Source organism: Pongo pygmaeus, chromosome 9 (genome assembly GCF_028885625.2).
Source record: "Pongo pygmaeus isolate AG05252 chromosome 9, NHGRI_mPonPyg2-v2.0_pri, whole genome shotgun sequence".
NCBI lineage: Eukaryota > Metazoa > Chordata > Mammalia > Primates > Hominidae > Pongo > Pongo pygmaeus.
The window spans coordinates 65,920,234-65,947,865 of NC_072382.2; the positions used below are offsets into that span (position 1 = coordinate 65,920,234).

The 27,632-nt window shown below is 38.0% G+C and overlaps 1 protein-coding gene across 7 annotated transcripts in view; it reads left to right on the forward strand.

The window, feature by feature from the left end:
- SBF2 (SET binding factor 2) overlaps positions 1-27,632 on the forward strand; it is a 544,916-nt gene that overhangs the window by 29,844 nt on the left and 487,440 nt on the right. Inside the window, exon 2 of one of the 7 annotated variants that reach the window (XM_063671922.1) lies at positions 8,571-8,606. The exons of the other annotated variants lie outside the window; for them this stretch is intronic. Within the exon in view, the coding sequence (XP_063527992.1) occupies positions 8,571-8,606 (36 nt within the window). The remainder of the gene's footprint in view (positions 1-8,570; positions 8,607-27,632) is intronic. 7 annotated transcript variants of the gene reach the window in all.

Consider the following 27,632-nt stretch of genomic DNA (forward strand, 5'->3'; position numbering starts at 1 on the left):
TTATTAGTAGAGTTGAGGTTTTACCATGTTGGCCAGGCTCTCTCGAACTCTTGACCTCAGGTGATCCGTCCACCTCGGCCTCCCAAAGTGCTGGGATTACAGGCGGGAGCCACCGCGCCCGGCCTATTATTATTATTATTATTTTAAGACAAGGTCTGGCTCTGTTGCCCAGGCTGGAGTACAGTGGTATCATCACAGCCCACTGCAGCCTCTGCCTCCCAGGATCAAGCCAATCTCAGCCTTCCAAGTAGCTGGGACTACAGGCACATGCCACCATGCCTGGCTAATTTTTGTATTTTTAGTAGAGACGGGGTTTTGCCATGTTTCCCTGGCTGGTCTTGAACTTATGAGTTCGCACTTTGGTAGTGCTGGGATTACAGGCGTGAGCCAGTGTGCCTGGCCTGGTATTTTTTATTTTTAATGAATAATTTTAAAGAAATGGTATGGTGAAATCACCGTGTTTGCCCAGGGTTGTTTATACTTGTGGCTCATGAGGTTTGAAGTTATTGAAGAAATTGTTGCAAGACCTAAGGAAATTGTGTGAGTAGCTGGTAACTAGCAAATAAGTAAGTCTTAGTTACAGTGAACTACTTGTCATTCTCCTAAAGAATCAAGATTGCTGTCCTTGATTTTGTAATTGCTACTCCCTTGTTATTCTGTCTTTTTGATCATAACCACTCCAGTGGGTAAGAAGTGGCATACCGCTGACATTTTAACATATGTATTTCCAGAGATTTTTGTGTGCATCCATATACATATATATGTATAATTAATTTTACTTTTTTTTTTTTTTGAGACAGAGTCTTGCTCTGTCGCCCAGGCTGGAGTGCAATGGCACAATCTTGGCTCACTGCAAGCTCCGCCTCCCGGGTTCACGCCGTTCTCCTGCCTCAGCCTCCCGAGTAGCTGGGACTACAGGCACCCGCCACCATGCTTGGCTAACTTTTTTCCGTTTTTTAGTAGAGACGGGGTTTCACTGTGTTAGCCACAATGGTCTCAATCTCCTGACCTCATGATCCGCCTACGTCGGCCTCCCAAAGTGCTGGGATTACAGGCGTGAGCCACTGCGCCCGTCCTAATTTTATTTCTTAAAAACATGTTTATAGCATCTATCCATTTATATAAGCTGTGTTTTTAAAACTTAACTGCATGTTATACCCTTCAACAACATGGATTTGAACTGCATGGGTCCACTTATACACATTTTTTTCTGCCTCTGCTACCCTTGAGGCAGCAAGAATAACCCTTCCTCTTCCTCCTCCTCAGCCTGCTCAACATGAAGACAATAAGGATGAAGACCTTTGTGATGATCTACTTCCGCTTAATAGTAAATGTGTTTTCTTACGATTTTATTAATAACATTTTTTTCTCTAGTCTGCTTGATTGTAGAATACATTATATAATACATATTAACATTAACAATATGTATTAATCTACCATTTATGTTATCTGTAAGGCTTCTGGTCAAGAGTAGGCTATTAGTAGTAAAATTTTTTGGGGAGTCAAAAGTTATATGTAGATTTTCGACTGCACAGGGGTTGGTGCACCTAACCCTTGAGTTATTCTAGGGACAACTTTGTATATATAAAACATAATGTTAATTTTTATTAACTACAAAATGTTTTTATCATTTTAATATATAATTTAAATTTATCAATTAATCTCTTATTAGATAATTTTGTTATTTCCAAATTTTTGCTGTTATAAATAGTGCTGTGATGAATTGTTCTAGCCAGATTTTTGCATTGATTTTTAATTTCTCAGGATCAATAGAGAGGCAGTAAAGTTTAGTAGTAGAAAAGTTAGAAGTGTGGGATGAGCTAGATGCGGTGGCTCACTCCTGTAATCCCAGCAAGTTGGGAGGCTGAGGTGGGAGGATCATTTCCAAACAGGAATTTGAGGTTCCAGTGAGCTATGATTGCACTACTGTACTCTAGCCTAGGTGACAGAGTGGGACCCTGTTTCTACAAAAATAGATAAAGTGTGAGATGGAGCCACATAGTCTGAGCTTGATTCTTGGTTTTGCCTCCTAGTAGTTCTGGCTTTAGACAAGTTACTTAATTTTTCTGTCTCAGTTTCTGCATTCATAAAATTGGATAATAGTAAATAGTAGTATCTACCTCATAGAGATGTTGTGAAGATTAAATGAGTTATTTCATGTAAAGTAAAACAGTGTCTGGTACACAATAATAGTGCCACAGTTTCATCATAGAAATGGAACTGCTGGGTCAAGGATATGTATGTTTATATGGACGTATGTGAATTTTCTTCCTGGCATCCCTTCCTTTGGGAACCATGCCTTCTTTTCCCTATGGTTCCAGGGAAAGTTTCAGTCCTAGTTACCCTACCCTCTACTTTAAGCTAGGCCAATTAGAGCTTGGGTGTTTTCTTTTGGAACAAACTGGCACGCCTATCTTTTCCCACTAGGATGACTAAGGTAAGATACTGTGATTAAGTTGAGGCTGCCAGTGTGTGTTTTCCTTACTGTGTTTAGAGAGTCTCTGAGTATTGAACACAAGCTGAGGCAAGGATAGTCAAAAAATGAAAAGACAGACATAGCTCTGGAAACATTATCTAAACTTCTGGTTCCAGCTGTTTCTGAAAGCCAAAAGAACATTTTGAATAGTTTTGAGGTATATTGCTAAAATGCCTTGCAGAAAGATGTGTCAGTTTATACTGTCAGTAGTAGTATGGGAGTATACCCATTTCCTTCAGGGAGATTTTAATTAGGAAAAAAAATCTCTTAATGAGGTATTGCTTAAGAAACAACAGAGGAAACTGCATAGCTTCATGAAGACGAAGATGCTAAGGGGCTGGTTCAGAGAGATCAGACCTTCAGATTACATCTCTGAAACATTTTGCTGCTTGTCTTTGGTCTTTATTGTGTCCTAGGAATGTTTGAAACAAGGAATTAGAGTTCTGAAAATTTCAAGGTCCTTCCGTTTATATTTGTCTAATTTTTTTAGACTGAAAAAGAGTTCCTTGAGAGCATGGCCCAAATATATCACAGTATGCTGTCAGTAGAGAAACTTTTGAAACTGGAAAAAATGTCCTTTCAACAGAGAGACTACTACTTTTTTAGCAGAATGCTTTACATACTGGGAGGTAAACAATTATTTACTGATTGTTTATTGAGTAGACAGTTGAAGGGCTTTTGGTGATTTTCCTAACAGACTAAGTTAGGAGAAAGAATTTGTGTTGTTTCTGGAAAGGCCTATTTTCCACTGATGACACCATTCTATAAATGTCATCTTTTTCCTTGATCCATTGTAGCTTTTTGTGTACTGTATTAATAATTTACAAGGTTCACTAATACCATGATATGAAGAAAACAAATTATTTGGGAACTTGACATCTCTCTATTTTTTTTCTTCAAGCAAACATTCTATCCTTATAGTAATTTAAAATATAGGTTTAAGAACTTAAAATGGAAGATTCTTGTTTAAAGAAAATAAGTGGTTTTGCGGCAAGTTTTTAAGTGGAAAAAAAATCTGTATAGTTAATGACATCTGCTTGTAGGTAAAACTGTCCTTTGTTTTTCCTAGCTTAAGTTAATTCTAGTAACATTTACAGAGAGAAATCAAGTGTCAGAACAAACTTGGACAATAATAGTATGAAAATTAATTCACAGTGGAAAGTAGCAGTTGGGACTGGAGTGAATTTTATAAATGCTTCATATACTTGTCCTACGCGGTCTTCTAGGGAATTTGAAAAGAATGTTACTTGTTTTTCTTTGGAGACAGATGTTTTACCAAATCGTAGCCTGAGTAAACCCAAATCCACATGAGATTGGAGTTAATAAAAGTCGTTTTTTTAACAGGAGGAAAGAAATGAGAGGGAACAACAGAATAAATATTCATTTAAGATAGTGAAACACTGAAGATTTTTGAAAATGTAAATTACTGTGTTACTAAAAAACCATATTACTCCCTTCTCCCTCACCCCCACCTTAAACTCCCTTTCATTGCTACTGTTCAGATTGTGTGTTTGAGGAATTTGGTTGTAGAAGAATAAAGAAAATCCTTGAGTATAGCACCTGATAAAGTTATCACAATCTGAATTAGGAGAGGATTATATGGTGACAGTCTTGGCCTTTTTTTAATTGTGTGAATGATGGAACACATAATTCCTACTATATGCCAGAATTTATCTAACTGTGTTAGTGTCTCGCAACAAGCTGATAAGATAGGTGAAGTTACTGCGATTTGGAGACATTAAGTAATTTGCTGAAGGTTATACAGCTGGTACTGGTAGTATCGGTAACTGAGTTGTCTTTTTTCTTTTTTTTTTTTTTTTTTCAATCCAAGACCCATGCTCTTAATACTATGCACAAAACGTCTGTTGACCTTGGGGGAATCCCCAAATATTATTTAGTTATTTGTTTATTTGAGAAATGTTTATTGACCATTATGTGCATGGCATGATGCCACAAAAATAAAGCAAGTCAGATACTGAATGTGCCTGCTTGCAGATTAGAGTAAATAGAACTAGCTCATTTAGGAAAAAGCTAGGCTTTTCTCCTTTAAGGAAGAGTTATTAGCAGCCTTTCATAAGTGGAGTGCTAAATGACTTCCTTTTAACCATTCAGTCAAATATCTATCGAGTAATGGGGTATTGGCTTTGTTCTTAAGGAATTTATCCAATTTTGTTAGGTTTAATCAACTTTATTAGCAGAGAAATGAAAAATTATTCTTTTAAAAGGCTCACATTGGCTGGTTGTGGTGGCCCATGCCTGTAATCCCAACACTTTGGGAGGCTGAGGTGGGCAGATCACTTGAGCTCAGAAGTTCAAGACCAGCCTAGGCAACATGGCAAAACTCCATCTCTACAAAAATATACAAAAATTAGCTAGGTGTGCTGGTGTGCACCGGTAGTCTCAGCTACTCGGAAGGCTGGGTTACGAGGATGGCTTGAGCCTGGGAGGCAGAGGTTGTGAGATTGTGCCACTGCATTGCAGCCTGGGCAACAGAGTGAGACCCTGTCTCAAAAAACAAAACAAAACAAACACACACACACACACACACACAAAAGCTCATATCCATATTATTAATAGTATTCAGTCTGCTAAATTTGTAACAATCAGGTGGTTGTGGACAGTTGTGAGGCATCAGGAGGAACTAGCATGGATATGTAGGTAGGGAGTAGGAGGTGGAACTGCCTACAGAAAAAAAATTCACCTAGATGTCTCATAAGAATGGAAAATTCAGGCTGGGCACAGTGGCTTGTGCCTGTAATTCCAGCACTGTGGGAGGCTGAAGTGGGAGGATTGCTTGAGGCTAGGAGTTCAAGACCAGCCTGGACAACATAGGGAGACCCCATCCCTAGAAAAAAAATAAAAAATAAATTAGCCGGTGTGGTGGTGTGCACCTGTAGTCCCAGCTACTTAGGTGGCTGAGGCAGGAGGATTGCTTGAGCCCAGGAGTTTGAGGCTGCTGTGAGCTATGATCACACCACTGCATTCCAGCCTGTGTGACAGAGTAAGACCCTGTCTCAAAAAAGAAAAGAAAAAGGAAAGAAAATTCGGCATGTTCAAGCATATCTGGCTTATTCAAACCTCTTCCCCTTGGCCATTCACTCAAGTCAGAAACTTGCCACACTCCTTTCTGTCTCACCTTCACTTCAAAGTGTTGTTTTTTTTTCCCTCAAAATTTTCTTACATCTCTTTTTTTCTCTGTTTTCAGTCACTGCCATAGTTTAGGCCCTTATCAGTTCTTACTCGGATTACTATAAAGTGCACTCTGTTAGGATAGAGGTTTGGCTTCCAGTAATAGGGACTTAAGTGTCTTAAACAATATAGAAACTTATTTCTTTAAAGGTTAAAGTCTGAGTGTAGACAGTTTCGGGTTTGTATAGCCATCTGGACCAGACTGCTTCTAGCTTTGTACTTAGCATCTCAACTCCATCCCATCTATATTCCAAGTAGGAGGATGGAGGAAGTAGGGAAGAAGAGATAGCCCCCTTCCCTTTTTTATTTAATTTAATTTAATTCAATTTAATTTATTTTTGAGAAGGAGTCTCACTGTCACCCAGGCTGGAGTGCAGTGGCACGATCTCGGCCCATTGCAACTTCATCCTCCCAGGTTCAAGCGATTCTCCTGCCTCAGCCTTCTGAGTAGCTGGGATTAAAGGCATGTGCCACTGCACTTGGCTAATTTTTGTATTATATTTTCAGTAGAGATGGGGTTTCACTATGTTGGCCAGGCTGGTCTCGAACTCCTGACCTCAAATCATCTGCCAGCCTCGGCTTCCCAAAGTGCTGGGATTACAGGCGTGAACCACCATGCCCGGACCCTCTTCCATTTAAAGGCCAAAATCAACTACGTTTCCTTTGGCCAAAACTTATCCTGGGAAATGTGGTCCATATCCCTCATGTTAAAATTTGAGCTTCTGTTATCACCATCATCATCATTGTCATCATCATCATAGCTGTTAAGAAATAACTAATCAAGTGTAGACATCTCTTTATTTCCTTGCTTTCAGTTAAATTCTTCTCTACCTAGTTCCATATTGCCACCAGAGTAATTTTTTTTTAAAGGAATGTTTATGTCACTTTGTATTTAATCTTTTAGTAGTTTGCTACTAGCTTCAAATTCATACTCAGAATGTCTCACGGTATCTAAACAGTGTCAGTAGCAGAGGAAATCTGCATTTACCTGTATCTAGCCTGGGTCCTGTTGTCCTGCATGCAGGGATATCCCCTCCCCATAGTGATCAGTGTCTCCTAGTCCTTTACAGTCTCAGTGCTCTGTCCTTGGCCGAGAGGTCTTTAATTGCACAAATAGTGTCCTCTCCTCTGTAATTCTGCAGTGAGGGTCTGTATGAGGTAGCATGGTGGATTGACTGGTCACAAGTAGCATTAAGTTCTGGCGTCAAACAACCTGAGTTTGTGCTTAGCCACCCATTGGAATGTGGCTGTGGACAAATCATTTAACTACAGAGCTGAGTTTATCCTCTGTAAATCTGGGATAAAAGTACGAGTAGTAGCTGCCTCATGTGATTGTTATGAGGATTAAATGAACTGATAAGCAAAGTCTTCTGCCTAGCAGAAAAAGTACTTAAAAAAATGGCAGGTTGGGCTGCCAGGCACGATGCCTCATGCCTGTAACCCCAGCACTTTGGGAGACCAAGGTGAGAGGATCACTTGAGGCTAGCAGTTCAAAACCAGCCTGGGCAACAAAGTGAGACCCCCCCCCCCCATCTCTAAAACACACACACACACACACACACACACACAATTAGCCTGACCTGGTGGTGTGCACCTGTGATCCCATCTACTTGGGAGGCTGAGGCAGGAGGGAGGAGTGCTTGAGCCTGGGAGGTTGAGGCTGCAGTGAGCCGTGATTGCACCACTTGTACTCCAACCTGGGTAACAGAGCGAGACCCTGTCTCAAAAAGAAGGCAGCTATTATTATTTACGTATGTGCATATATGTTCTTTACGTAAGTCCATAATATTTAGGCGTGTTTCACAGAATTTAAGTTGCATATGGTTTTCATTGAGTTCTCTAGATTTTTTATATTGACTGTATGTTTGTATATTCATTGACATATTTTAAAAAGATACCCTGTGTTGATCCCCCCACCCCTACGCTCCCCCCCCATTTCTGCACTTGACTGTGAGCTTTTAAAGATAGGAACTGTTAAATTTACAAGAAAAAAACAACCCCATCAAATAGTGGGCAAAGGATATGAACAGACACTTCTCAAAAGAAGACATTTATGCAGCCAACATACATATGAAAAAATGCTCATCATCACTGGTCATTATAGAAATGCAAATCAAAACCACAATGAAATAACCATTTCACGCCAGTTAGAATGGCAGTCATTAAAAAGTCAAGAAACAACAGAATGCTGGAGAGGATGTGGAGAAATAGGAACACTTTTACGCTGTTGGTGGGAGGGTGAATTAGTTCAACCATTGTGGAAGACAGGGTGGCGATTCCTCAAGGATCTAGAACTAGAAATACCATTTGACCTAGCAATCCCGTTACTGAGTATGTACCCAAAGGATTATAAATTATTCTACTGTAAAGACACATGCACATGTATGTTTACTGAGGCACTACTCACAATAGCAAAGAATTGGAACCCACCCAGATGTCCATCAATAATAGAGTGGATAAAGAAAATGTGGCACATAGCCACCAAGGAATACTATGTAGCCATAAAAAAGGTTGGGTTCATGTCCTTTGCAGGGACATGGATGAAGCTGGAAACCATCACTCTCAGCAAACTATCCTAAGAACAGAAAACCAAACACTGCATGTTCTCACCCGTAAGTGGGAGTTGAACAATGAGAACACGTGGACATAGGGAGGGGAGCATCACACACTAGGGCCTGTTGGGGGGTGGGGGACTAGGGGAGGGATAGTATTAGGAGAAATACCTAATGTAGGTGACGAGTTGATGGGTGCAGCAAACCATCATGGCATGTGTATACCTATGTAACAAAACTGCACGTTCTGCACATGTACCTCAGAACTTAAAGTATAATAAAAATTTAAAAAATTAACAAAAATAAAAAAATAAATAAAGTAGGAACTGTTTTCTGCTCATTTTTTTTTCTAGTACCTGGCAAAATACCTGACACATGGAAGACCCTTGGTAAATACATATTGAATTAATATTGAATGAGCAATTTACTAAGATGGGATGGCAGCCTAGATGCTATCCTTCTGCTCCCATTTTCTTTTCAAGCATGCATCTCCCTATATAATCTTCCCTAAAAGAATTTTTAGTATACATAGGTGAGATCTTTATTATAACTCTAAGTCAGTTATTCTCAACATTTTTTCTAATGAGAAGCTGAGCTTAATTTCCCTGAAGTATTGTGAGTATTAGGATTAGAGAAGAAGGTGACCAAGTATCACTGTACCAGTTACTGATAGGAGTGGGAGGGAGATTATGGTTGCTGAGCATTCCTTCCCCATTATAAGGAATAGTCAAGAGCTATAAAGAGGGCAGTTTGGCAGTAAAACCATCTTGGAATTTGATGATGTAAAGCTTGAAGATCTCCAAGCTGTCTGCTGTTGACAAATATTCCTTAGTAAGCTTTACCTAAGGTGGAAGCACATTCACATAAGCACCTTGGATTATCTTGTAGTTCTTATTTTTTAATATTAACTTTATAAATCATGAATATTTTTGTAGTTATCAGGTTATTGTTAAGACCTGTTTGGATAATTTTCCTCAGATAATGCTTGAATGATGTGATTTTTGGATATTGTCGTTTTTTCCTTTTTAAGTGGATAATTTGGACTGTTCAAGTGTTTCCTCACCTTTTCCATAAGGATGTTCAAATGTGTTTAATGTATTCCAGAGAGTTTAATTTCAGCCAGGATACAGTTTTCATTTGATATGGTATATTCTTCTATGTCATTTTTCCGGGTGAATGGAGTTGAGTATTCTCTAATACAGCCTAAGGCTTCTATTCTTAAGTACAGCAGAGATTTTATACAAACCCTTCACTTTATAAACGAGGAACCTAATGTTTAATTAGGTACCTATTAGTAGTAAGAGTCTCTGACTTATATAAAGGTCAGAGTTTATTCCAGTAGAAGTTACTGCATGTCTCTTGATACTAGTAATTAACCTATTGTAGCTTGAATTAACCATAGTTATCATTAAGGTTTTAAGAAGACCGTAATTCATTCTCTTGGTCATTCATACATGGAAGTCAGGGCAACCCCTCTAAACAGAAAGTAAAGTGTGGTTTCTTCCAGCATTATGTCATTATAGTTCACACAAAATATAAAAAAAACCTTGAATTTTTACTATATCTGATACTTCCAGCTTCATAATTTTTCTTTGGGGGATAAAAATGTGTAATTATTATTAAAATCATATAAAATATGAATAATGTGCTATTTTCTTTTGTCGTTAAATGTTGATTTATTATGCTGATTTTTTTTTTTATTTAAAAGGATAACAGAAGATTCTTGAATGATTTATCAATTGGCCTTCAATAGGTATAGAAAGAAGGTATCTATAAGGAGGAGATTTTAAGATTCTAAATGTATATTGTATATAATTTTTTAAAACAGGGAAGTAGTACAATTTCTTTAGGATTAAATGTTGTATTGAACACTGATAAAATATTTTAAAGAATGTCATTACTTGTTAATACAAGTTTTTTTTTTTTTCGTCTTATATGGTAGTACAATTATAGACTCCCCGAGGATCCTTTTATCCTCAGGTAAAGAATCTGAGACCTCTGGTGTCATAGCTCTTTGCAGAACATTTAGAGAAAGCATCAACCAATTATTTTTGCATAGATGAACTATTAAGTTGAATTCAGTAGGTATAGGATATTTCATTAATCAAGGACTCAAATCAAGGATACTTGGTTAAAAGTTTTTAGCTTTCAATGCGTGTGTGTAGCGTATGCATATACATCCACGTATTTACATTTTAGTTGACTGACAGTTGTCTTTTGGAAGTTATGGTTTATAAAATAAAATAATTTATACGTACATAGAAAGCATAATAAACAGATCACTAAACTCTTTTCTACCCTCCCATCGGAGAGCAGCCCCTAAGAGGCTTATAGTCTATTTTATAAGGATGAGATGTATGTGGAAAGATAATTATCATATTGCCAGATGAGTGCTCTAGACAGTAAGACTAGGTCCAGAAGGCTGAGGGTGACAGGAAAGGGCTTATGGGAATAGTTTATTTTGAGTTGCACTTTGAAGGATTGGGTGAGGCTTTTTTTCCTCTACAACATTTGATTATGAAAAATTTCAAATACAACAAAGTTGAAAGAATTTATACCAAATGCCTGTATAAGTACTACCTACACTTTGTACAATTAACATTTTATTATACCTGTTTTATCATATATTACTCCATCTGTTGATTCCTATATCATCCACTAATCTGTCTTTTTTTGGATGCATTTCACAGTAAATTATTGATACCAGTATCTTCCCCCAAACTAGTTTGGCATGCATATAATTAACCATAATGCAATTTTGGGGACTTTTTTTTTCTTTTGATGCAATGTTCACATATAATGAAATAAATCTTAAATTTACATTCCTGGAATTTTACACATCTTTGTAATTTAAACATGTATTAAGATACAATATATTATGCCCCTTCTGAGTCACTTCCTGCCCTGTCCTCCCAGAGGCAGTCACTGTTCTGATTTTTTTGTCTGCCATAGATTAATTTTTCCTATTCTAGAACATCATAGAAATGGAATCATATAGCACATATTTCTATGTAAGGCTTCTTTCACTCAGCATGTTTTTGAAGTATATCCACATTATTATGTCTGTTAGAAATTTGTTCCCTTTTTTTGCTGAATGACATTCCATATGTGAATCAACAAGTTTGCATATCCATTCTATTGATGAATACCTGGACTGTTTCCAGTGTTTGGCAATAGTGAATAAACTGCTATGAATATTCTTATAAGTCTTTTTGTGAGTGTAGTTTTTAATTTCTTTTGGGTAAATACCTAGCAGTTGAATTTTTGGATTATAGGTGGGTGTATGCTTAGTTTTGTAAGAAACGACCACATCTTTTCCCAAAGTGGTATACCATCTTATGTCTCCACCAACAATGTATGAGAATTGCAGTTGGCTGGGCACAGTGGCTCACACCTGTAATCCCAGCACTTTGGGAGGCCAAGGTGGGCAGATCACCTGAGCCTAGGAGTTTCAGACCAGCCTGGGCTACATGGCAAAACCTGCTCTCCATAAAAAATACAAAAATAAGTTGGGTATGGTGGCATGTGCCTGTAGTCCCCACTACCCGGTAAGTTGAGATGGGAGGATTGCTTGAGCCCAGGAGGTGGAGGTTGCAGTGAGCAAAGATGGTACCACTGCACTCCAGCCTGGGTGACAGAGTGAGATACTGTTTCAAAATCAAAACAGCTACAACAAAAAGAGAATTTCAGTTACTCTGTAATCTCATCAGTATTTGGCGTTGTCAGTCTTTTTCATTTTAGCCATTCTGAGATATAGGTACTAGTATCTCATTGTGATTTTAATTTCTAGTTTTCTCTATTGACTAATGATGTTGATCAATTTTTTTCTTCTGCTCTTTGATGAAGGGTCTGTTCAGATCATTTGCCTATTTTATAATTGGATTGCCATTTTATTACAGAGTTGTTACTAGTTATGTAGTGGTGCTGAAATATTGGCTATTTTTTTTTCTTTTCTCCCTCTCTCTCTCCCTTCCTCCCCTTCTTTCTTTCTTTTTTGAGGCAGGGTCTCTCTGTTGCCTAAGCTGGAGTGCAGTGGCACAATCACAGCTACTGCAGTGTCAGACTCCTGGGCTCAAGCAATCCTCCTGTCTTAACCTCCTGAGTAGATGGGACTACGGGTGCACACCACCTCGCCCATCTAATTTTTAAAATCTTTTTTTTTTTTTTTTGAGATGGAGTCTCTCTCTGTTGCCCAGGCTGGAGTGCAATGGCATGATCTCGGCTCACTGCAAGCTCTGCCTCCTGGGTTCACACCATTCTCCTGACTCAGCCTCCTGAGTAGCTGGGACTACAGGTGCCAGCCACCACACCCAGCTAATTTTTTGTATTTTTAGTAGAGACGGGGTTTTATCGTGTTAGCCAGGATAGTCTCGATCTCCTGACCTCGTGATCTGCCCGCCTGAGCCTCCCAAAGTGCTAGGATTACAAGCATGAGCCACCGCACCCGGCCTGTACATTTTTTTTGTAGAGATGGGGTCTTACTATGTTGCCCAGGCTGGTCTTGAACTCCTGGCCTCAAGTGATCCTCCTGCCTTGGCCTCCCAAAGTGCTGGGATTACAGGTGTGTGGCATTGTGCTCTGCAGATATTGGCTCTTCTTTGCATATGCCAAAATGTGCCCTTAGTGGACATAATTACTTATGAAAGATGAGTAATAGTCTTATTGAAATAAAAATAATACAGACTTCTAATTTTATTAACACATTGTGGGTTGTGGGGCAAATTAAAAACTATTGTGGCCTTTTAAAATTTTTTATATTATTTCTAAAGCTGATCTGAATAACTATTTTGCTGTCAGGCAGGAGAACCCAAACTATCCAAATCAGAGGAGAATGATGTAGATAAATTTCTTAAGTATAAATTGTTCCTAGTAAGCGAATAACTATTTGAATATATGGAGTGAAATTAATATGATTCAGGCATTAGTTGGGTGAAAATCAGCTAATAAATGGTAATGAGATCACTTGTTTTTGGATTTGAAATTGTTTGTTATTAAAAGTCCTCAAGAGAAGCTACTATTTTTTTCTTTTAAATTTTTTTGTTATTATAGTAGGTCTGCATATTTATTCCAAATATTATAATCTCAGAATAAAAAATTACTTTTTATTTTATAAAGTAGGCTTATTTTGTTGCCCTTTAAAATTTGTTACGTTTCGGAATCTTTAAAAATGTTGATGCTTTAGATAAGGTATATCTGGTATTGATGTAACATTTTTATCCTGTTTTGGAAGAATTATTTTTTTAAGATCAAACATATTTTCAGAGTATTTAATATTATTAGTTCTATACAAAGTACAAAGGGTGAGAGATTCCCTATGGCTAAGGCCTTGTGGCTACAGTGTACTAATGCATTTTTTGAAAAGCAGTATTTATCAGATGTTTACATCTAGAAATAGGATTTTTCTTTTTTCTTAGTTAGGTTCTAAGGACAAGGTTTTCCTGTTGAGTGAGAGAAAAGAAATGCATGCAAATTAGTAGTAACAATAGCTAACATTTATTCAGTGCTTTCTATGTACAGAGCACTTTACAGACAGCTCATTTAATCCTTGCAGCCTTACTGAGGTGGAGATACTTTCATGTCCATTTTATACATGGGAATTGGAGGCTTTAGTTAACTTTCCCCAAATTTTGCATCTTAACAATAAAAGATGTGGGCTTAATTACAAGTATTCTAACTCTACAACCTGTGCTCTTAACACCTGACTTGTACTGCTTCATTTCAGTGAAATTAAACTCTTCTTGTTTGAATTTAAATAGTGTTGGTTGCAAGGAAAAGATGACTTCTCAAGCTAGTTAAATCCAAAGGGGTACAATATTATAAGGGTACAACGAAGATCCCATAGAAGTCCAAGGACTAGGTTCCCAGGAGCTACAGCTAGCTCCAAATGTGAACACAGAGTCCATCTCTTACTTTTCTCTATGCCTTCTCTGTTCCCTGCGCCTCCCTTTTTTTCTGTTGGCCTTTGCTCTGTTCCTTTGCTTATTAGTAGTTTCTTACTCCTTTGTGATTTCCATCTGCTGCCCTGTTGTCACTGTATGGCTCTTCTGGACCCTCTGCTTTATTGTTTGTTTCCCATTTTTAAAGATAAATCTTATTTGCCCAACTAATCTTTTTGAGGCAGACTGTGTAGTGAATGGGCTATATTCCTTTGGTGCCTATTCTGTCCAGTTATCTCAGAATGGGAGTAAAGTTACATGATCCAAAACATGGTCACTGGCCCTCAGCGTGGCCATGACATTTTCACCTAGAAGTGGTGTATGGATGAGCAGTAATCATAAGATTTACTGATTAGTAATTGACCTAGTTTAGTTGAAATTATCAAAGAAAAAGATGGTCATGTGAAATTTTTTTTTACTAGATAAGCATTTTCTAAGGTGCATTCCACAAAACATGAGTTCCAGGCAATGGCCTGTGAAGAGTGGTAACTTCAGCTAAATAATTATGAGAAACTCTGCTTAATATCTTTACTTATTTACTTCTTGGCTGGGCACAATGGCTTATGCCTGTAAATCCCAGCACTTTGGGAAGCCACAGCAGGAGGTTTGTTTGAGGCTGGGAGCTTCAGACCTATCTGGGCAACATAGAGAGACCCTACCTTTAAAAAATAAAAATAAAAAATTAGCTAGATGTGGTAGTGCATTCCTGTAGTCTTAGCTACTTTGGAGGCTGAGGCATGAGGATTGCTTAAGCCCAGGAGTTTGAGGATGCAGTGAGGTTTGATCGCGCCACTCACTCTAGCCCAGGTGACAGAGGGAGCTCATGTCTCAAAATAAAAAAAAAGTGTGTGTGTGCGTGTGTGTGTGTGTGTGTATTTATACCTCTTAGAGATTCCTAGTTTGGATTGGCATATTAAAAATTCTGATATGTCCTACAATATAGAAGTTTGAGTTCTTTTTAAAATTTATTTTTACTTATTTTTATTTTTTTGAGACACTCTTGCTCTATCACCCAGGCTGGAGTGCACTGGCATGATCTCGGTTCACTGCAACCTCTGCCTCCTGGGCTCAAGCAGTCCTCCTGCCTCTCCTGGCTAATTTTTCTAGTTTTTACAGAGACAGAGTTTCACCATGTGCCCAGGTTGGTCTCGTATTCCTGGGCTCAAGTGATCCACCCACCTCGGCCTCCCAAAGTGCTGGGATTATAGGCGTGAGCCACTGTGCCTGACCAAGCTCTTTTTAGTACAGCATTTTTTTTTTGTTTTTTTGAGGCAAGGCCTCACTCTGTCACCCAGGCTGGAGTGCAGTGATGCTATCATATTTCACTGCAGCCTCTACTTACTGGGCTCAAGTGATCCTCTCACCTTAGCCTTCTGAGTAGCTGAGACTGGAGGCACGCACAACCATGTTGTGCTAAACTAAAATTTTAATTTTTAGTAGAGACAAGGTTTCTACTGATAATAGGTGATCCTGAACTTCTGAGCTCAAGTGGTCCTCCCACTTAGGCCTCTCGAAGTGTTGGGATTGCAGACGTGAGCCACTGAGCCTGGCCTGTAACATTTCTTATGCCTGTTTGGTCATAGAACTTTCTTATTGTATGATATCTCACTGCATAGTGTTTTGGGAACCATTGCATTAGAGCATATTGAAAGATTTTTTTGTGGGGAAAAAGGTAGGATTAGTCAATGTTATAAAATCCTGTTGATGATTCTACTTTGAGGCATTGACAGTGTGGGATAATTGTTAAAAACATGAACTTTGGCATCGCAGAGATAGAGTTTGAATTTCAGTTGTGCTATTTATTAGATGTGATCTTGGATAAGAACTTAACCTTTCTGGGCCTCAGTTTGCTAATGCGTGATGTTTGCTGTCAAGTGCTTAGCTCAGTGCCTGACATGGTAAATAATTAATAAATGGTGATCAGTAAAATTTACCTGTGTTTTTACTAGGAAGTGTTTGGATGTACCAATTAGTACAATCATTCTTCTGTAATAAGAAATAATTATCTTTCATCTGAATAGTTTTGTCTAGCATAATTCTTGTGTCAGACTTCATTATAGGATAAATACGGGATAAATACTGGGTCAAAGGAAAATTTCAATTTAGAGAAAAGATTTTGATGAGAGAGATGCTATTACGTTTTCCAGGTCAGGAGTAGAAATTGTGGGGGGCTGGTGTGAGATGAGATTGCTGTTTTGGATCTGCTGTGAAAGGAGTATTGTGTATAGGGGTGACAGTATGAGACTATACCCTGGAGAGGGTAGGTCAGATTTTTAAGTCTGAATTTATCTAATGAGGTTTTGGTTTATAATCCAAATATATATGGGCAAACAGTGCTCTTAGTGGAAGCTACAACCATATCTCATTTCTGACTAACGTGGATTCAAGGGCTTGTATCAGTTGTTATGCTTTGTTATGAAGCCATTCTTCTTTGCCTCAATTACCTGGACCAGGAACTGGCATCAGTGATATATAGGTAGGCCAGTGGCTTATAGCTTGGCCTGGCCCAAGAACTCTGTCCAATAGCTCTGTAAATGATGAATTAACTCAATCTTATCTTTCTTAGGGAATTTCAATGTGAGATATCAGAGAATGCAGTAAGCAGAAGCTGCAGGACAGTAGAAATCATGTAGTAGAAAGAGAGTAGTTATTGTGGAGAGTAAAATAAAACTACAGTCGTAATAGGGGCAGAGTTGGGAAGCTAAATTTTGACAATAATCAACCAGAATTCCTTCCTATTGGGAACCAATTTTATTTTATCCTGGCCAGTGCTGCAGTTGTTAGTGAAGCCTGATTGTGGAGATTTTTCTTATATTTTCATATTCCCCCACATTTTCTTGTACTAAATTTTCTTTATGAAGTAGCTCAAATGAGTCTGCATATAGTTTGGCAATTGGAAAGAGCCCATCTTGTGTAATACACCCTGAAAGTAAAGCACAATAATTTACTTAGTTGATGTGAATGGTGTTGACTGATTTGACAGGTGGGAGCAACAGGGACTTTGCTTGTGGCGCTGTTGACCAGGGAAACATAACTAAAGTTGTGCTTCTTTCCTGTTTTGACATCGTTTCCTCAGTAATGGGGTAAAGAGACCTGGTTTTATGTCTCTGCCACGCATTAGCTATGTATGATCTTAGGTAACTCTTAATTTTATGGATGACCATTTTCTTTCTATAATTTGAATTAGTCGAACTGACTTTTTGATTCAGAAAAAATGCTTTTTTAGGTCATTGTTCATAGTATTTAGAAATGGTCAGAGATAATAAATGTGAAAAAGTTAGAAAAAGAGGAACTATTATGGTCAATCTAAGTAAACATTAAAATATTGATGCAGCTGCACTAGGAAAGCCTAATAGTATTCAGTGTTACTCTACCACTTTTGTTTATGTAAAAGGAATATCTGGAGGATAATGTATCTTCACAGAAGTGACAGTAACTTATTTACTTTTGCTACTATGTGTTTCTGTTTTTCTCCTTTATTTATATTTCAAATATTTATAACCATTTCCCCCAAAGAACTTAACAAACCAGTAGATTTGTTTTTCTTTTGTTTAAAGATTTTTATTTTTAATTGACAAATAAAAGTTATGTATGTTTATCATGTAAACATAATGTTTTGAAATATGTATACATTGAGAAATAGCTAATCTAGCTGAATAACATATACATTAACTTACTGATTTTGTATACTGAGAACACTTAAAATCGACTCTTTTAGTGCTTTTCAAGAATACAGTATATTATTTTTAACTGTAGTCACCATGATATACAATAGTTCTCTTGAACTTTTTCTTTTGGCTAACTGAAGTTTTATGTCCTTTGACCATCTCCTCAATCCTTCTCACCCCCTAGTCCCTGATAACCACCATTCACCCTCTGCTTCTGTGAGTTTCAGTTTTTTAAGATTCCACGTATAAGTGAGATCATTCTCTTCTTGGCTCATTTAATTTAATATCATGTCTTCCAGGTTTGTTGATGTTTTTGAAAATAATAGGATTTCTTTTTTTTTGAGATAGAGTCTCACTCTGTCACCCAGGCTGGAGTGCAATGGCACAATCTCAGCTCACTGCAACCTCCACCTCCTGGGTTCAAGCTATTCTGCCTCAGCCTCCCGAGTAGCTGGGACTACAGGCATGCACCACCATGTCCAGCTAACTTTTTAAATATTTTTAATAGGGATTTCATCATGCTGGTTAGGCTGGTCTTGAACTCCTGACCTCAAGTGACCCACCCGCCTCAGCCTCCCAAAATGCTGGGATTACAGGCGTGAGCCACGGTGCCCGTCCTCTTTTTTTTTTTTTTCTTTTTTTTTTTTTTTTAAAGGCTGAATAGTATTCAATTGTGTATGTATACCACATTTTCTTTATTCATTCAGCTGTTGATAGACAATTAAGTTGATTCCATATCTTTGACTACCGTGAATAATGCTGCAATGAACATGTGAGCACATATATCGCTTTGAGATATTGATTCTCTTTTCTTTGGATATATACCTAGTAGTGGGATAATTGGATCATACAGGTAGTTCTTTTTTTTTTTTCTTTTGAGACAGGGTCTCGCTCTGTTGCCCAGGCTGGAGTGCACTGTCACTGCAGTCTCGACCTCCTAGGCTCAAGCAGTCCTACTACCTCAGCCTCTCGAGTAGCTGGGACCACAGGCACACAGCACCACGCCCAGCTAATTTTTAAAATATTGTTATTTTTTGTAGAGATAGGAGTCTTACTATGTTGCTCAGGCTGGTCTCAAACTCCTGGGCTCAAGTGATCCTCCCTCCTGGGCCTCCCAAAGTGTGGGGATTACAGGCATGAGCCACCATACCTGAGTATTTTTAATTGTTTGAGCAACCTCCATACTGTTTTCCATAATAACTGTACTAATTTACACTCCTTCCAACAGTGTGTAAGGGTTGCCTTTTCTCTATAACCTCACCAACACTTGCTATTTTTTATCTTTTTGATAATAACTGTTTAACAGATGTGAGGTGATATTTCATTGTGGTTTTAATTTGCATTTCCCATACTATTATCAATGTTGAATATTTTTGCATGTATCTTTTGGCCAGATTTGTTTTTCACTCAGTGCTTACCTAGGCTTTTTATCTGGGATCAGCCTGATAAGGGGGCGGAAGACCAAAGAAGGCCTTTTTGTTTTTTTTGGAGATTTGAAGATTCCTAATGTGTGAATTATGGTATTAATAACTGACAAACTAAATTATACTGTGATTCATTATAGTAATATCTCAGGGCAGTAGTGATTTTTCCTTTATGAGAAAAAGTGCCCCTTTTAGCAAAAAGTAATGCAGACTTCCCAAAAGTAATCATTGTGGTTTTGTATTGGTAGAGTCTGTGATTTAGAGATTCTTTGCCATAATATTCTGTTTCTCCACAGAATCAGGGATATATCCAGGAACAAAAAGAAATTAAGAAAAGCATTTCCAAGCAGTTAAAATCACTGTCTTAAAGAGTACTAATGTGCAGACAAGGTTTTCTTTTGATTTTATATAGTTCTTACCTCTATCTCTTGCATCTCCTCCCAAAAAGAAAAAGACAGGCTTTCAGAAACAAGTTGTGGCTCATTTCTGCTTTCCTTTCTCTCATAACTCTTTTTATTTTCATTATATTATATATGCACATAGTTTAAAAAGTCAGATCTGTAAAAGCATATTATAGAAACTAGTATTCCTTACCACTACGCTCTAATTCTTGCTATCATTTTTCTTTTCTCTAGAGGCAAATTCTGGAAACTTCTAAAGCTGATTTTTTTTTTTTTTTTTTTGGTGTTTACCTCTTGTGTGGAGGTTGCTAGTCGTCTGCCAGTGTGTTTCTCCCATGTTAAAACTTAAGCCGAATTAAATCTAAAGGAGTTTAATTGAGCAATGAACAGTTCGCTAACTGGGCAGTCCCCAGAATCACAGCAGATTCACAGAGACTCCAGTGCAGCCACGTGGTGGAAGAAGATTTATAGACAAAAAATGGGAAATGACATAGAGAAATCGGAAGTGAGGTACGGAACTGCTGGATTCGTTACAGCTCAGTGTTTGCCTTTTTTTTTTTTTTTTTTTTTTTTTTTTAATTTTTTTTTTTGAGACAGAGTCTCACACTTTCACCCAGGCTGGAGTGCAGTGGCGCGATCTCAGCTCGCTGCAAGCTCCGTCTCCCAGGTTCACGCCATTCTCCTGCCTCAACCTCGCACGTAGCTGGGACTACAGGCGCCTGCCACCACGCCTGGCTAATTTTTTGTATATTTAGTAGAAACGGGGTTTCACCGTGTTAGCCAGGATGGTCTCGATCTCCTGACCTCGTGACCTCGTGATCCGTGATCTGCCTGCCTCGGCCTCCCAAAGTGCTGGGATTACAGGCGTGAGCCACCGCGCCCAGCCAGTGTTTGCCTTATTTGAACACGGTTTTAACATTCAGCAGTCTATGAATGGTTGAAGTATGGCCGATGGGATTGGCCAAGACTTAGCTATTATTACAGACACATACTCCTAAGTCAGGTTTTCAGTCTTGTCTACATATTAAGCTAGGTTGCAGTTCGTCCACAAGGACTCAAATATAGAAGTACAGAGTCCTTCTCAGGCCATATTTGGTTTGCTTTAACAATTTCCCACTTTTGGTCATTTTCTCAATTTTGAGAGATTGACCAAAACTTTAGTTATTGATGTCACTATCACCATTGTAAATGTACTTATTTGGTCTTGAAACCCACTGGGAAACAGTAGAACAGTGAGTTTTGCAAAGGTAAGAACAATGACTGAGTAGAGGGTACCTCCTTATGCTGGAACATCCTGTTTACAGGAGAAAAACAAAACCTGGTCTGTTCTAGGATCTGGGTGTTTCCTTGAAGTCTTAAGTTTGATGAATCTGCTATAGAGCCTATTATGAGGGATACATTTTTGATTATTGCCTCTTTTATTCTAAAGCATGGAAAAAGGATCTAACAAATGATGTGCTTCTAGAAGAGTGAAGTCTTCCTGACAATATTCTTTCTAGCCCATGATGTGGGTTAAGAGGAGTTTTGACTGATTATGAGGCAACATATGTACCATTAAGGTTTTGCATCTACATCGGGCTTTCATCTTTTATCTACCAAAGTATAAGGTTATTAATGTATAAGGCTGGCTGCAAAATCCTCTACAAGTAAAAGTATACCCTATAAGTGCACATAATAGACCCCCTTTACATTTCTATTGTTCATGGAGGCATAAATAAGGAAAAAATATTCAAAGATAAGAGTTAATGATAGAAGTCTTGATCCGTGATCCTAGGAAAAGCTGTTCACATTAAGGATGCCATTTTCTTCTGGGGAGAAACTTGCCTGGTTAGTTTTACCTTAAGGGTTCCAGTGGGTGTACAGTTTCCAAGAGTGTGGAGGGACCCTTCTCAGTTGCGAGATTATTAACCCAAGGTTCAAGCTTCCCAAGTTTTGTTGCAGTGTGAATGGCAAGGGCAGTCTTTCTCTGATGTTCTCAGAACATCCAATCTTCAAGTTCTATATTGTGAAGGGGTTAATTGTCCTTAGTGAACCATAAAAACTTTCTTTACCTGGTGAAAATATACTGTGGCATGATAATTAACTGTTATAACATAAAACATGCATTGAAAATGACAATTGAATGAAATCCCTTTATAAATGTTTAAATGACCCATCAGGTAGCCAAATGTACCTGAAGGTTTGATTGTCTTCCCAGGAATATGGAACCAAACATTGGTTTTAAACTAATTTTCACAATTTATAAGTCACCACATCTATATATTCAATTTGGATCATTTTATCCTTTCCATGATGAGTCATGGAATGCAGACCCTTTAATAACAAGAGCCTTAAGGACTCAAGAAGGACAAGGCAGCTGTCCTGGTTCTCTCTGAGTCCATGCTTAGTACTGGACTTACATCCTCTTGAATACCACTTGTTTCTGCAATTTAGGTGCATAGCACAGATAACTAATGGGTTATCATAGGTAGTTTAACTTAGACCATGGAGTTCAAATCATATATCTAAACAGTTTTAGTATCAGCTAGTTTAATATGAAAATCTGGCAAAGTATTTTCTTGGTATTTAATTAACTTTTTTGTTCTGCTTGGGTTAGCAGTTTTACAGAAGGATATTTGGTTATTTCTATGGTGTATAAAACTTAATAACTGTAATTATGATTGATAGCATATACTCAGACATATTAGAATTTTAGAAATCTCATGCAATTTTGGAGCATATATTAATATTCACTAAAATATAACCTGAAGATTAAACATTATTTTTACTTTGACAGTGCTTCCCATGTAACTTAACATGTTAAATAATTCTCTTTACTGCTCTTTTAGATGCTTCAGGGAGGGGCCCTCCATAGCATTCCAAAGTTAGAAGTCAGAAGAGACTATTTAGAAGCTGAAATTTGATTTGGGGAAGCTTATTAAATATGTTAAAGGTTTAAAACACTTGATATTATGAACTGGAATTCCACGTTACTGTAAGTCATTCATTTAGCCAAAATAATGAGTCAAAAATTTTTAAAAAGGCAAAAATGTTTACTCATTGATAGAGGGAAGACTTAGCTTTTCAAACAATCTTTTATCTTTCTCTTCTTTTTTTCTTTGGTAGTGTATTTAAAAGGCAAATAAATTTTTCATTATCTTTTAATATTACATGGAAATCTTGTTCAAGAGAGAAAGCCATATTTCACTCTTGCATTAGTAGATTATTAATGTGAACCCCAATTTTTAATAAAACCTCATTAGACAAATCTGTCCAATCTTAATCAGTTTGACCATAAGGAGAAATTTTTATAAACCTTTTATAACCCTTTACAATTTTTTTTGTTAAAGAGCAGATTCGTGCTTTAAGACAACCCTGTTGTGCTTTTATTTGATGTTCAATTTACAGAAAAACCACATAGTACCCCTTTAAATTTAGTCAATATTTTCACACATAGAATTTCTTTCTTTTTTTTTTTTTTTTTTTTTTTTTTGAGACGGAGTCTCGCTCTGTCGCCCAGGCTGGAGTGCAGTGACACGATCTCGGCTCACTACAAGCTCTGCCTCCCAGGCTCACGCCATTCTCCTGCCTCAGCCTCCTGAGTAGCTGGGACTACAGGCTCCCGCCACCACCCCCAGCTAATTTTTTTGTATTTTTAGTAGTGACGGGGTTTCACTGTGTTAGCCTGGATGGTCTCAATCTCCTCACCTCGTGATCCGCCCACCTCGGCCTCCCAAAGTGCTAGGATTACAGGCGTAAGCCTCCGCGCCTGGCCTAGAATTTGTTTTACAGGGTTAATTTTTACAAACTTTCCACAAGTTGTTTAAACCTTTAGATTTTTCCTATTTCAGTTACAACAATCCTTTAACTAAAGTTAGGCAAAAAACACATTCCCATGACTTTTAATCTTTTACCAAAAACATATTTAACTTTCTTTACACACCTTGCATGTAAAACTGTTTTTTCAGTAATTTCAAATATACATTACACTGTTAACCCTTAGCATTTTTACTTTTGGTGAAAAACCTTGGTAAGTTCAGCGTTTTAATTATGTACTAGGCGTGGAGCCTAGGACCCAGACAGAAATGAAGATAAGGTCTGACTCTTTCCAGCGTCTTACTCCACAAGTCCCAAGCCTTACCTAACTGTAAAGCAGGCAAGTAGTATAGTTAAGAGTCATAGTGGCATTTTATGAAGCATTTAAGAGGCCTAATCACCTTTAAGTTTACAACATTTCTTGCATAAATTCCCTTTCACCAATTCTTTCATGACTTACACAGACTACCTACAACATGCTTAGACTTTTTGACTTGTCCTAAACATCCCTCTTTTTAAATGACCAGTCATTTTACTTTAGCTTTAGGACAAACATTTACTATACAAGATCCTTTCATATATAAAATCTCTTTTCTTTAATACCTTCTTTGCCTAGCTAGGGGGCATGGGTAATTTCACATGTCTCCGGGCCTTATCTGGAATGTAATGCTCCAAAATAAATTGAACAATTTTTAAAAGTCAAAGAAGCAGCTTATGACCTTAAACCATTTAACAAACTTAATATCTGACCTGCATAATTTAGACCAAATGTTTATACTTTTGAAGACATTTTTATTTTACCAGTAATCTTTAAAACTGGGAAGGGGTGGTGTCAGCAATTCAAGACTGTTCATTCTACCCTCTTCAGTGCCTCTTTGAACAATATGAAGTTAAAATCAGGTACTGTAAGGGCTCACCTGATTTTTGTTTTTTATGAAGGTGTTTTCTTCTGTGGATAGTTGTTCAGTTTGGTGTTCCTGTGAGGAGGATGATTGTTGTAGGCTTCTATGTAGCCATCTTGCTCTGCCTCCTATTTTGATTGTTATTTTATTTTATTCATTTTTTTTTTTTTTGCAATGGAGTCTTGCTGTGTACACAGGCCTGGAGTACAGTGGCATGATCTTGGCTCACTGCAACCTCTGCCTCCTGGGTTCAAGCAATTCTCCTGCCTCAGCCTCCTTGAGTAGCTGGGATTACAGGTGCCTGCCACCACGCCTGGCTAATTTTTTTTTTTTTTAATTTTTAGTAGAAACACGGGGTTTCACCATGTTGGCCAGGCTGGTCTCGAACTCCTGACCTCAAGTGATCTTCCCATCTCAGCCTCCCGAAATGCTAGGATTACAGGCGTGAGCCACTATGCCCAGCCTGATTGTTGTTTTAAATTCTTAAATTGTAGTGAATGACAGAGACTGATTTTCAAATGTTAAGCCTATTTTACATTTTTAGTAAATGCAACTTGCTTTGCTATATTATCCTTTGTGTAGTTTGCTTGATTTTGTTTGCTAATGTTTTTAGGAGTTTTGCATGTGTGCTTATGAGTCACATTGGCTTGTAACTTTTCTTGTGTTTTCCATGTCATTTTTTGGTAATAATGTGCTGGCTGGGAAAGTGTTACGTTCCATCCCATTTTTCTTTCACTGAAAGTTTATGTAAGATTAGTGTGATTTCTGTCTTTCTTCCCTTTTTTAAAGACAGGGTCTTATTTATGTCGCCTAGTACAGCAGTATAATCATAGCACACTTTTACTTTGAACATCTGGGCTCAAGTGATCTTCCTGCCTCAGCCTCCCAAGTAACTGAGACTATAGGTGTATGCCCCATGCCCAGCACCATGCTGGGCTACTTTTGTAAATTTTTTGTAGAGACAAGGTCTCACTATGGTGCCCAGGCTGGTCCTGAACTCCTGGACTCAAGCAATTCTACCACTTCGACCTCCCAAAGTGGTGAGATTACAGGCATGACCCACCATGCAAGGCCAGTGTTATTTCTTTCTTAAATGTTTGTTATAGTTAAAGTGGCGAAGCCATCCGGATTTGAAGTTTTGTTTGTGGAAAGATTTTAGATTCATTGTTTTTAATGGTTATAGTATTTTCAGATTTTTAATTTCTTTATTGATATATGATTGTCTTTTTATCATATATCAATTGACATATGATTGTCTTTTATTGACAGAAACCTGTGCATATCAACTGAGTGTGGTGGCTCTTGCCTGTAATCCCAACGCTTTGGGAGGCTGAGGCAGGCAGATCACCTGAGGCAGGCAGACCAGCCTGGCCAACATGGTGAAACCCTGTGTCTACTAAAAATACCAAAATTAGCTGGGCGTGGTGGCACACACTTGTAACCCCAGCTACTCGGGAGGCTGAGGCAGGAGAATTGCTTGAACCTGGGAGGCGGAGGTTGCAGTGAGCCGAAATTGCGCCATTGCACTCCAGCCTGGGTGACAAGAGTGAAACTCAGTCTGAAAAAAACAGCAAAGAAAGAAAAGATACCTGTGCATATTTAATGTATGCAAATTGACGAATTTGGCAATAAGTATACACCTTTTAAAGCGTCGCTACAGTGTATGCCATAAACATATCCAGGACCTTCAAAAGCTTCCCCCCACTCTTTCTTTTTTTGTGTGTGATAAGAACACAACGTAAGATCTAGTGTCTTTGTATAATTTTAAGTATACCGTAATGTTAACTATAGGCAGTATGTCGGACAGTAGATCTCTAGGATTTATTCACGTGTATAACTGTAACTTTATACCCTTTGACTAATACCTCCCCAGTTCTCCACCCTCAACTCATGGTAACCACCATTCTACTGTTCTTTTGTGAGTTTGGCTATTGTAGATTCCCCCTATAAGTGGTATTTGTCCTTCTGGGTCTGACTTATTTCACTTAGCGTAGTGTCCTTCAGATTTACCCATGTTGTCACAAATGGCAAGATACCTTTCTGAAGGCCAAATAACACTTCATTGTATTTATATCCCATTTTTCTTATCCATTTATCTGTCAATGGACATTTACCTTGTTTCCATGTGTTGAGTATTGTGATTAATACTGCAATGAGCATGGGAGTGCAGATATCTTTTTGATATCTTGATTTCAGTTCTTTTGAGTATATATCTGGAAATGAGATTGCTAGCTCATATGGTTGTTCTATTTTTAATTTTCTGAGGTACCTCCATAATTTCTTTTATAGTGGTTGCACCAATTTATATTCCCACCAACAGTATACAAAGGGTCACTTTTCTCCACATCCTTGCCAACATTACTTATCTTTTTTTTTGTTTAATAATAGCCATTCTAACATAAGGTGATATCTCATTTTGTCTGTTTTAAAATTTTTATAGATAGGGTCCTGCTGTGTTGCCCAGGCTGGAGTGCAGTGGCTATTCAATGGCAAAGTCATTGTGCACTGTAGTCTGGAACTCCTGGGATCAAGCAGCATTCTCCTGACTCAGGTTCTTGAGTAGATGGGATTACAGGCATGCACTCCCACACCAGGCCTCCATGTGGTTTTGATTTTTATGAGTAATGTTTTCCACCTTTTCATATACCTGTTGGTTATTTGTATTTCTTCTTTGGATAAATATCTAATTAGTTTGCCCATTTTAATTTTTTTTTTTTTTTTGAGACAGGGTCTCACTCCGTTGTCCATGCTGGAGTAGTACAGTGGTGTGATCTCGGCTCACTGTGGCCTTGACTTCCTGGTCGTAAGCAATCCTCCCACCTCAGTCTCCTGAGTGGCCAGGACTACCTGCATGTGCCACCACACCCATCTAATTTTTTTGTGTTTGTAGAGACAGAGTTTCACTGTGTTGTCCAGCTTGTCGTGAACTTCTGAGCTCAAGCGATCCACCCACCTTGGCCTCCCAAAGTGCTGGGATTACAGGCATGCACCACCGCCCCTGGCCTGCCCATTTTAAATCATGTTATTATTATTGTTTGCTATTGAGTTGCAGGGATTCCTTGTATATTTTAGATATTAATCTGTTACAGTTATATAGTTTGCAGATATTTTCTCTCTTCCATAGGTTGCCTTTGCGTTTTGTTTTTTGTTTCCTTGGATGTTCAGAAGCTTTATAGTTTTGGTGTAGTTCCTGTCAAAATCCCGTTGGCATTTTTTACAGAAACAGGATAACACATGCCTAAAATTCTTAAGGTACCAAAAGAGACCCAAATACCGAAAGTAGTTTTGA